The sequence below is a fragment of the Rhinolophus hipposideros genome, assembly GCF_964194185.1.
Source record: "Rhinolophus hipposideros genome assembly, chromosome: 2".
Classification (NCBI taxonomy): Eukaryota; Metazoa; Chordata; class Mammalia; order Chiroptera; family Rhinolophidae; genus Rhinolophus; species Rhinolophus hipposideros.
The window spans coordinates 98612588-98625020 of NC_138048.1; the positions used below are offsets into that span (position 1 = coordinate 98612588).

The 12433-nt window shown below is 36.4% G+C and overlaps 2 protein-coding genes across 2 annotated transcripts; both read right to left on the reverse strand.

Moving 5' to 3' along the window:
• Positions 1-2746: 2746 nt before the first annotated feature.
• On the reverse strand, positions 2747-2929 carry LOC308508019 (uncharacterized protein; the record flags this gene model as incomplete). The annotated part of the gene is made up of 1 exon (XM_081074183.1): positions 2747-2929. One exon carries the CDS (start codon positions 2927-2929, stop codon positions 2747-2749), a length of 183 nt encoding a protein of 60 aa, XP_080930309.1.
• Positions 2930-11418: 8489 nt separating this feature from the next.
• On the reverse strand, positions 11419-11607 carry LOC308508005 (keratin-associated protein 20-1-like; the record flags this gene model as incomplete). Its single annotated transcript, XM_081074156.1, has 1 exon — positions 11419-11607. The coding sequence occupies one exon, from the start codon at positions 11605-11607 to the stop codon at positions 11419-11421; it is 189 nt and encodes a 62-aa protein (XP_080930282.1).
• Positions 11608-12433: the final 826 nt, after the last annotated feature.

A 12433-nucleotide genomic window follows, 5' to 3' on the forward strand; every position in this document is an offset into this window, starting at 1 on the left:
GCAAATTACCACCCTAAGTTAAAGAGACAGTAAATCTAGTCAATACCTAGGTTTGCATCCCTGGAACAGAAGCCATTGGCAACATAGACTGCAAGTACCACTTAAACAGTAATTTTGACAAATTGCTAGAGGTTGAGTGCGTACTAGTGTGAGAATGACAAATTCCTTGGGGCCAAGGTTTTAAAGGGATCTCCACACTTTACTGGGCTTTTACTGCCTGTAATTGCATTAGGTTCTCATGGTAGAGATCCAAGAAAGATCCCTTCGTTTCTCTGGCATCAGAAGAAAAGAGTCTTCAATATATATAATACTTTTAAAGCCTTTTTCCATAACAAAACCTACTCACCAGGGACAAAAAGGGACAGACATAGCATGAGCCTTAGCCTACATGGGAAAAGGGAATTACTCCCACACCAGCTCCTTTTAGCCCCACTGCCTCACCTAAGAGAGAGGGGCAAAAAAACAAAAAACAGAGTCTATAGGAGTCAGGACTTCAATTAATTATATAGGGAATCCTACATCCAGGAAAATAGTAAGGGCTGTACCACTGAAGAAACACTGTGAATGTCAGCCTTGAGACATAAGTCCACTAGAAGACTGAGATTTAATTGTGAGATAATAAAATGATTCCTTTCCCTTAAACCTTATCATCAACACCAATGGGGTTCTGGTATAATAGTGGATTACAGCAGAAGGAGCTGCAAGACACAAACTTTTTCTGAAAAACAGTACTTAGGAATGTCAGAGTCGAAAGGAAACAAGCCTCTGTTCCCTACAGCTAAAACAAACATTTAACAGAGCCCAATTCCTAATCAGATTAACATAAACTCTCACACTAAAGACCTCTTTGCCTCAATTCCAAGTACCCAATAAAACATATCTGCCTTTCAAGAACAAAATAAAAAACAAAAACAAAGAAAAAGGTATATCATGCCAAAAGAGTAAAAAACGATCACACTCAGAAGAGAAAACAAATCATCAAAACTAAACTCAGATATAACAAGGACGTTGTAATTAACAGACTGAGAATTGAAAATAATCTATGGATATGATTATGTTTTTCTATTTACTCAGTCAATATATTGACTTATGTTTATGATTTTCTAGTGATAAGCTTTTCTTGCATTCTTCAAATAAAACTCACTTGGTCATGATGTATAATCTATTTTATACATTGGTAGATTAAATTTGTTTATATGTTCTTAAGCATTTTGCATATATGTTAATGAGAAATACTGGTCTGTAATTCTCCCTGCTGATGACATTACATTTTTATTTTGAGATATTGCAAGCTTCAAAAAAAAGTATAGGAGTGTTTCCTCTTTTCATATTCTCTGGAAGACAGTGTTTAGAATTCACCAGTGAAACCATCTGGCCTCAAGATGGTATTTTTGGCAAGATTTTTTAATCATGGATTTAATTTCTTCATAAGATATAAAACTATTCAAATATTTTTTCTTCTTGTTTCATAAATTTAATTTATTATGTAATATATATTTAAAGCCAGGATAAATGGGTTTTGCTTTTATTTTAGATTTTTTTTTTATTTTATGAACTATTTAAACATACCCAAAATAGGAAAGAATAGCACAACTATCATATACCCATTTCCTAGATTTAACAATTGTTAATATTTTGATATAATTTTTTCATGTTTACGTTCTCAAGTGTTCTAAAATAATTTAGATGCAAACTAAAGTTTCTCATTATTTTGCTTTGAAATTAATACATTTTCCAAGGAATGATACATTTAAATAATTAAAGTGAATTTTTATTATCATCACAGAGCCTTTAAACCTTTAGACATAGAATTCCTATGTTTGGGTAGGGAAAGAAAGACAGATGAAGTGGAGGATAAGATGAAGGAGAAGAAGAGAAAAGGGGGAGGTGGAAGGGGAAGGAAAAGAAAAAATGGAGAAAGTGAAAGAAATAATCAGGAAATAAAATATATTGGTAAATATTATAGATAGAGGAAGAAAATGTTGCCGTAGTTGATGATTATATTAATGCATCACAGCAAATTCATTGTGAGGAAATGGTTGAAGCTCAAAACACATGTACTATGTCAGAAAAAGTTTATTATTAGCTATCAGATATTGAAAAGCAAAGCTTTTCTAGCTTGCAATGACGCTATATAGAAGGGGATCCCTGAAGAATATTACTATTCAAACGCCAACATCTAGCTCATCAAGTTTTCTTCACATTATTGTCAGAAACTAGGTGGTCCAAATAACAGTGTAATCATCAAGACAGTTTAAATAAAACATGCAGGTGATGAAATAAAGTTTTTTAGATGAGTAAGAGTATCACAGAAGACTAAGTCCACAAATTGTAAATTTTCAAGTATTTATTCAGTAGAAACCAGAACAGTATCTTCCATAGTAATGTGGATGCCATATCCGTAGCCTCCATAGGCACAGCCACAGCCCAGTCTGCAGAAGCTGCCACATCCACAGCCACAGCCAGAGCCATAGCCTATGCCACATACTTGAGTTAAATGAACCAAAAAAGAAAAAAAAAAAGGCCATATTTTCTACATCAAATTAGGTCATTTATTAGGTATTCAGCATAAATTATTTGTTACTGCCCAAGTTGATGATGCCAGGAGACATGATACAGATAACGTTTAATTCTCAGAAATTCCGAGAGTTCTTTTGATAATAGGCCTAGGGTAACTCAGTCCACTGACAGAAGAATGTTTTGGCAAATCCACTCATGGCAACGGATGTCAGGTTACTAGAGAAGTTTAGTAGAAGCCAGAGAATCCGTATCTTCCATAGGACCACGGGCGGCCCCAGCCGTATCCGTAGCCTCCATAACAGGAGGGGCGGCCCCAGCCATAGCCGTAGCCTCCATAGCCGTAGCCCAGGCCACCGAAGCCGCCATAGCCGTAGCCCAGGCCTCCGTAGTAGCTGCCGTAGTAGCTCATGGTGTCAAGAACAGTGAGTTTGGCTTGGTGTCGTAGGTCACTTTTGTGACTGTGACTGCACAGGGCATTTATATATATGGATGGGTGCGGAAAGCCACGCCTCTGAATGTCATCCAATAGAACACACTGCTTGAAAACTATGTCAACTAATTTGTTTCCTAACAGCCATGTCCTCCTTACTTGTTTATGTAACTAGTTATTTAAGAGTTATGCGACACGTTTGATTGTCTGATTCATTTGAATTCCTAGAAAAATATTTTGCTGTCAATAAGACGCTATCGTGTTTACAATCCACATACTTGTTTGCGTTTCTGAGTTTCAAACTCCATAAACAAATCTCTATAGCTTCAGGTATTCATCAAGTTGCATCACACAAGATTGCATCTACCCTCTAATTGTACCCTTTCCTTTAATATTCTTTGGCCATTGAATCTTTTCTAAGTCAAAGGTGTTACCTTTCTTCTCCCAAGAATTCACATAAATTGAACCATAATTATTCCCTGAAATACTAGTCCTATAAAAAAATGGCAATCAGCTATGACATACATCTCAATATTTAACATGCTTTTAATGTCAGCTGAGGCCACATTTGGTAATGTAATGGTGATATTTAATTTTTATGTCAGCCACAAAGTCAAAAGAATTTCTCAAGCATCATGTGTCATGTAGAGGAAGTCTGCTTGGTAAATACAATTGAAGACTGTATAGAAAAGAGTCCCACCTAATCACTATACATAGCTCTTGTAGTATTACCCTGCTTAATTACTTGCACAAGGTTACACAGCTAATTGGTGTTTGAGATGAGCTCAAAACCAGTTTTCTGGCTCAAGAGCCTGTGATTTTGAGCTCACTACTGCAATACTGTCTCTATTACCAGATATAGGTAAAGTAGTTTGGACTCCAGAAGGAGCATGACTTCAAAGAAAAGTATTTAACTTTCAAACAAGAAACTATTAAATTATTATAAATAGTTTTAAAAAGAAATTAAAAACAAATGTTTTAAATATTTCTTTTAAAATCTACTTAAGTTGACTTAATAAAGCAAAGCATGCTACTCATAATTTAACTTTACTTAATACTGTAGGAACCCTATCATGAGTATTGATTAATGGAATACTGTCATTTAGAAATATTTAGGGGAGTTACTAGCCGGCTGAAGGCAGCCTGCACAACTTTTTAGTGGTTAATATATTCAACAAATATTCACTTAATGATTAGTATATTTGAGACACTAATATACTCAGGGTAAAAAAGGAAAGCTAGCCTATGAACTGCATGCAGTTTACATTCTAGTATAGGACTAGACATTAAAGTATTGATATACAAACAATATATAACTAATAAATTTTGTATGAAAAAATGAATTGAAAATAAAATGAACGAGGAGCTCCGTTTAGAGGTCTGGGCAGTAGTCTTATCCAGGGCAGAGGTTGTAACATAATCAGAGGTTATTGACTTGTTGAAAGACTGAGTCATTATCCTTTAGCTAAATACTGACAGAGCAGTTTGATTCTGGATTTGTGTTTTTACCTCTCATTTCCCTCAAGACCATATTGTTTTTTCATGATCATATCTTGATATTTTCTAATGATTTGAAACAAACAAAATGTTTTGTATCTTTTAATCAGAAACTTCTCGTTGTTTCAACTTTCTGCTCTTGAAAACTGTGTTTTCTCTTTTATCCATATTTTCCATTTTAATATGAATAATTTTAAGTTTTCATTTATTTTCCTTCTTCCTTATCTTTATCTTCAAAATGTCAGTAGAGCTTAGATCTGCCAGTTATGGTCAGTCAAAAAACATACTTCTCTCCTCAGGTTTGTACTGCATCTAATGAAATTGTAAATTGTTCCTTTAGAAACATTTATTGAGTACCTAATATGGTCCAAACATGGGGTTATACCCTGAGCACATAGGAATGAATAAAACACCCTCTCATTCCCTGCTTTAAGAAATATCAATAGTGTAGATTTCCAAATGTTATTTCTTTGGTTATTCTTTTTCCCTTCATACAATACACAGCATTTTTAGGAACTTCTATATCAGTGAGCAGACTTAATATTAGAGGATGTGGTATGTTTCAGGACTGGTCGAAAAAATTGTCACACACACACACTCCTTCTGTTCAAAAAGAAATATCATATTAATAAACATCAGTACTGAAATATATTAGCAAATTAATTATATTGGTTCTCTGCATCACTGAAACAAACCAAAAAGCCTCATAAAACTCTGAAGATTAAACACAACAGAAATATGTTGCTTCTAATTCCAACTGAACCCTCAGTACTGCCCATAAACCTATCTTGATGCCTCAGTTGGTTCCTTCCTGCATACCCAAGTCAACTTAAACATGTCTTTCTTTTATTTTTATTTTTTTTAAATTTAAGTACAGTTGGTATATCATATTATGTTAGTTATTAGTTTCAAGTGTACAATAGTGATGTCACATTTTCATACCTTGCAATGTGATCAATAACCCCACAAATTCTAGTAATCATCTATCACCCTGCAAACTTATCACAATAGTACTGATTACTAAGAAAGGGGGTCAAATATACGGTGACAAAAGGAGACCTGACTTTGGGTGGTGAATACACAATGCAATATACAGATGACATATTATAGAATTGTACACTTGAAACTTATATAACTTTATTAACCAATGTTACTCCAATAAATGTAATAAAATTTAAAAGAAAAGAAATTTTTAAAAATCATACTGTCAAGACCTAAGAAGAAGAAGGAAGAACGCAGGAAAGCATAGACAGAACAGAGATGTTCTTGTAAAATCTCTTCACATTAACAAGGGAACTGAGCTATGGAGATTCTCTGAAGAGGAGAGGGCTACTCATGACAAGAGTGAGGACATGCAAGTTCTCCTTTTAGTACATTAGTCTTTATCATTCATTCTCCATGTGGTTTATCCAAGCCTTTGTTCTTTTGTAAGAGGCTGGGACAGGTGATTGCTAAAGCCATCTGGCTTCCTATTAAGCCATTCTCTAACTGGTTTGCTACCTAGTAGGCACCATCTCATCTCACATGACCAGAGTGTCGTCATGAAGGAGCTCACTAACTAAACTCTGTCTTTCTAAAGTACCGTCTCACTCTCCCATTCTGTCACTCTGTCTCACTCCACTTCATTTAATAGAATGGTCACCATCAGGCAAGAATACGCAACTTCCCACCTTTTCTCTCTCATCTGCACACTTACTCACTTAGAAGCTTATTTTATATTCAATTTGTAAAAATGTTTTTTAAAATGTTTAAAAAGATAAAATATGCTTCCACACACCATGTACTCAATTTTTTTGCTCTTCCCTACCCTTGCTATCTTGGTAAAAAGCTTCAAAACCATCAGTTTATCCATGCCAGGAACCTGGATTCCTACCTGAGTTGAGTTTATTTTTCAGCTATCCCCCAAATTGAAATTAATTTTCATTCCTTCATTCAATAAATAATAGAGAATATTTATCTACTTGTCTTGGAGATAAAGTAGTAAAAAGAAAAAAGATTCCCGATCCCCATGGGACTAACATTTTAGGAGGGGAAACAGACCATAAACAAATACAGAATCATTAGGTTGGTGCAAAAGTAATTGCAGTTTAAAAGGTTAAAAATAATTGCAAAAACTGCAATTACTTTTGCACCAACCTAATAATTCATTCAATGTGTATTTACTGAGTGGCTACTTCATATCCAACATTTTTCAGACACTGGGAAGCATAATTCAAGGTAGAAAACAAAGCAAACAAAAGTCCTGTCTTCCTGAAGGTTTCATTCTAATGGGGGAAAAAGGCAAACTATCAATCAGTCAATCAACCACAAGAGTATGTTACATGACAGTAGTGTACGTTAGTGTATGTTAGTGTACGTTAGTGATAGTAGTGATGGCCAAGGACAAGATATAAAGCAGAGATGGGAGATATGTAGACCATTTGGGGGTATTGAAGTTGAAGATATGTTGGTAGGGAAGGCCTATCCTAGATAAGTAAAGACCTGAAGAATGACAGCCTGAGCCCTGTAGGCACCATCTGCTTTATATGGGTGAAAAGCATGCCAGGCAGAGGGAACCAGAAGCACAAATATCCTAAAATGGGGTCCTACCAGGCTTCTTGGTGGAGCAATTTGTCTGAAGTGGAATGCACTAGGGGAAGAGAAGAGAAAGAATGCATCACAATGTGAGATCATTTAGGTCTGTGGTGAAGTGACACTCTTAGGACTACTATTTAAAAAATAATTTCACACATATACCTAGGGAGGTCATAGCAAGGGCTTTGTGTTTACTCTGAATCAGGTAGGAAGCGGTTGCTCAGGGTAGTATGGAGAACATGCATGTTCAGATGGCCCCCAAGACCGTCCCCCTCCCTGGTATGCACACCCTCCATTACACCAGCACTGTGAACATGATAGGTTTTACTCCCATGATGAGGCTATTTCATATGGCACATTTGACTTGAAGAAAGGGAGGTCATCTAGGTAGGCCTGACCTAATCACACTATAAAAGTAGTTTTCTCAGGCTGGAAGCAGAAGACGTAGACTCAGAGCATAAGGAAGATTTGACATGTTTTTGAGGCCTGAGGGTGGAGCGGGCCATGTTGTAAGGAATGCAGGCAGCCTCTGGTTGCTGGGAGTAGCCCCCAGATGAAAGCCAACATAGAATGGAAACTCACTCCTACAACAATAGGAACTGGATTCTGTCAACAACCAGTATGAGTTTGGGAGCATTCTTTCCTGCAGCCTCCAGACAAGAACTCAGCCCAGCTGTTGCCTTGATTTCAGGATACCCTGAGCAGAAAACACTTGCTAGGCCTTTGACCTACAGAACTGGAAGCCATTTTAAGCTATTAAATTTGTAGTGATTTCTTAAGCAGCAATAGAAAACTAATACAGTCTCTTAACTTTTCTGTCCTGAATGTTCTTTCTAAAATTAAATCATTAGTAAGAGTCCTAAACGTCATCATGTAAGTTTTGTCGCACATTTATGATTCAGAAGGGGTTCAAGGAGAATGAAGAAAATAATATCATGCTAAATTTGGAATATTATGTATAGTATTATGCATGTCAAAAGTAAATATATTACAGGTTGAGCTTTTTTTTAATTAAAGTTTATTGGGTGACAAGTGTTCATAAAGTTACACAGGTTTCAGGGGTACAATTCTGTAATACGTCATCTATATATCACATTGTGTGTTTACCACCCAGTGTCTATCCATCACCATATATTCGATCCCTTTTACCGTCATCTACCACTGCCCTCCCCCATTACCCACTGGTAACCACTAAACTATTGTCTGAGTCTATGAGTTTTGTTTCTTCTTTTGTTGCTTTCAGTTTTACATCCCACATATCAGTGAAATCATATGGTTCTCCACTTTTTCTGTGTGACTTATTTTGCCTAGCATAATAATCTCAAGATCCACCCATGTCGTCACACATAACACTATTTCATCTTATGGTTGAGTAGTATTCCATTGTATATACATACCACATCTTTATCCAATCATCTATCAAAGGACACTTTGGTTGTCTGCTTTATGGATCTTTAGCATGAATAGGAGACCGATGTTACTTAATCCACATTCCATCTTTTGAACTTCAAAAAAACATGTTGCTCTTTATCCAAAGAAATTTTTCTTCTCTGTACAAATCACTAAACTAAAATTAAACAATTTAGCTTTTCATTCTGGTTATGATACTTAATGTGACATTGGACACTATGTTAAAATTCATTTTGAAAACTGGAATAAAAATGACTATATAATTCAAAAAGCTGCTGTAAATATTAAGGAAGAAAATACTCAGATATAAGAAAGTGCTTTGAAGAGAATATAATATTCTTTACTAAATACAAATATCCTAAAATAATGTTTTACTTAAGGAGAATTCAGTGAAAGCCTTCAGCAATATATTTCTGATTAAAACCTATGACCATCAAAATAATGTCTTTCTTATGCAACTGGTTCTATAACTTTAATCTTCTTTAGTCTTGTGGTTACAAATCAGGACACCAGCTCTTCTAGCTATCTCTCTTCAATTTCATATTCCCACTTGCAGCCATTCCTAGATAACTGCCACCATTATTTTTGACAATGCTTATCACCTATAAAGTTAGAAGAGCTTCCCAGGCAATGTAACTCCACCTTCCATTTCTACTTTCTAAATGAATGTCTTCTGCAAATATTGAAAGAGTCATCATGTAGAGAAGCCTGCTTCTTATTATTGGTTATGAGGGAGTGGGCTGTCTAGAGCACTCAGGTTAACACAAACACTATGCCCCAACACGTCCTAAATCCTTCCTTCACGTACATTTCTCTAACACTAAGTTCAGGCAGCCTCTTTTGGGGGCGCCTTCACTGACTACACAAGGCTTGATTAGATGCCCCTCCTGTGAGGTCCCATTCCACCCAATACACAAATCTTTTTTTAAAAGTTGACACAGAGATTTGTAATTATATACTTACTATCTGAATTTCCCTCTAGATTTTGGGAAATGTTTTATGTCTTTCTACCTCTAGTACTTAGTCAATGTTGGGCACAATGTGACGATGCATTATTCTTGGGTGAATGGTTGAATAAATGAATGACTGACTCCATCATGGGAGGCACTAGTGGCCATGGCATCACCAAGAACAGCAAAACTGAATGAGCTCAGTCTGGTTGACACAGTTAGCAGTTATTTTTCTTAGATGCCGAAACCCAATATATCTAGTAATATGGATTTTTTTTGAAATGTGGACTAATGTATAATTAATTTGTAAAGTTCATAGAAATGTTGGTATCGGTCTCTTAAACTCGTATTGCATGTGACATACTGTATCTCATGTTTACTGTTTGTTACTGATGTCTGTTCCTATTATTTTATGAGTCAACAGCTCTCATAAAATGTTCATTTTTTTAATCATTTGGTAACATTTTGATTTTATCAATGGCACTCATTATCATTATGTTCAGTAATACAAGCAGATACTACTTTATATTTGTCATGATCATCTTAGGTTCTTGAAAATAATTAAACGTGATGTCTTTCAGGGTTCCCTTCCTCTCTTTTTGAGATTTTATGTGCTTGTGACTGTGATCAGTTTGGTTTATAGAATCCAAAGCTAAGGATGCTACTGTCATAAATTAATATATAATAAGGACAAATGCTGGCCTACTTTGTGGTTATAGCCTGAATGCAATTGTCTTTCAAAAGCTGTCATTCATTCTAAGACATTTTAAGAGAACTTTCTTCAAGACAACTGAAAAAAAAAGCTCCTCAAAAAGACAGTAGAATTCCATACAGTCTCCATTTTGCAGGGTTTTATCATCAGTGAAGCAAGTCTTGTATCAAAACAAAAGTTGAATAAGGTGAAGACACCAACTAGAGGTGTAAACAATAGGTACCCAGAACATGCAAGGATGACGTAGGCATTTCTGGAAGGCTAGAAACAGAAATGATGCTCACGCACATACATACCATAGACTTGCACTTAGGGCCCTTTAAATAGAGTCACAAACTGAGTTACATAAATATAATTAGTCTGATTATCAAGGGGGTAAAACTAATCAAGGTCGGACATTTTGAGGAACAAACATCTACAGTACAAGTGTCTATTTGGGCACCCAATATAAGAACTTACTGAGCCACATTCAAATATAACACAAAGCTCTGGGTGCCTGTAAAACAGGAATATCAACTTGGCCAACCAAGTTGCTATATATTTGTGAAGGCTGTTTGAACTCCTTCATTTGTCATTTAAGTGAGGCCAAAAAAGCAGTCACAGTAGAAGAACTCCATTAACACCACAGCTTCCAATCACACCACAGAGTCGTGTCCTGCTAGGAAACAGTGAAAGACAGCAGGACTTTGAGTACAACAGTGGCAAATGGTACCATAATGTTCCATAAGGATCCCTCTGAGAAGATGTGAGACTGGTTAAGAGCAGCTGCAGCTGCGCTCTGCACTTTACGGAAGTGTAGAAAGAACTGCTGGATGGTCTCTTTTCCCTCACGGTTACCTAGGATTACTGGCATAACACCATGGTCGGGCACTTTCCCAAAGCACGCAGACAGACTGCAGACAGACATGCATGAACACACTCAATGCTTCCACACGTGCAAAGCCTACCCACGAGAGCTAGACAGAAAACTATGACACATTTAAAATGCCAAAGTAAGTTTAATGTAAAATGAATTTTTACGTGTCTCACAGGAACCATTTAGAATGTGTGTACAGCCAAAATACGTGTCCAAAGGGAAAATCATTACCCAAACTGTAAATCCCCGCCCCCCCAACCCTGCCGCCTTCCAAAAAATTAGAATTGCAAATTCCAATGATTGTGGTTAAGTTAGTCCTGGTGTGCTTAAATTGGAAGTTCTACCCTGATGATCTAGGATTGGCTCATCATTTTATAATCTGAGAGAAGCACCGATGGAATGAAGTGTCCAGAATGAAGAATCAGCAGTGGAAACTTAGCTGAAAGTCCTCAGTCGCATGCAAGTTTCCTCAGTAGTAGCCAGAGGACCAATATCTCCCATAGCAACATGGGCGGTAGCACCTGTAACCATAGCCACCATAGCCAGCACCGTAGCCATAGCCCAGACCGCCAAGGCCATAGCCACAGCCATAGCCATAGCCCAGACCGCCAAGGCCGTAGCCCAGACCTCCGTAGTAGTTGCCGTAGTAATAGTTCATGGTGTCAAGAGTTGAGGATTTAGGGGAGAACAAAGTGTTTGCTTGAAGAATATGAACTTCTCTGCTTCCATGGGGCTTTTTATACACCCTCTGTAGTGCGTGTGGCAAACAACAACCAATCCTGCTTTGTTTTATGGACTAATTTGTATGAAAACTAAGTCATTAACATCATGTTCATTTAGAGGAGAGCCCCTCACGCCCATTAATTGTGGAATTCTTTTATGGCTGCCTTTAAATTCTTTAAGGTATCTCATATACTTTTAATAATAAAACAAAACTTACTGCCATACTTGAGCTCTGTAACCAAGCTTCATGAATTTGCATAGCTTGAAAGTCACCCATATTACTGAACTTTGCTTTGAAATAACATCTCTCTGCAGACTTAAAGCACAGATGCAGAGACCGCTGGTTTCAACGAGCAGAATTTACAGGTCCTTTTGTGTTATTCCAACATCATCTTGACTGTAGTTTGGGGAGAGACTCCAAATGTTCAGATAAATATCGCTTTTTGTTTTGGTTTAGTTTTTTGGCAAGACTGATTTTGGTGTTTGATTGCCAATAATGTTTTTAGACTAATTCATAGCACTGTCATTCTTATTGGTGTTGGTGTTTTCATGTGGTTACATGCTGTTTGGTTTTATAGGTATCAACATTTCATAAGCATGCCATATCTGAGATGTTTGCCAGTAAAAAGTAAGTATGTATATAATTTTTGTGTGTATGACACCTATGTGTATTATATTAATGTAACACATGTATATTTGAGGTATGTGTAGTATATATTGAGAGGTATATTTAGTAATATCTAAACTACACCTATCCTTTG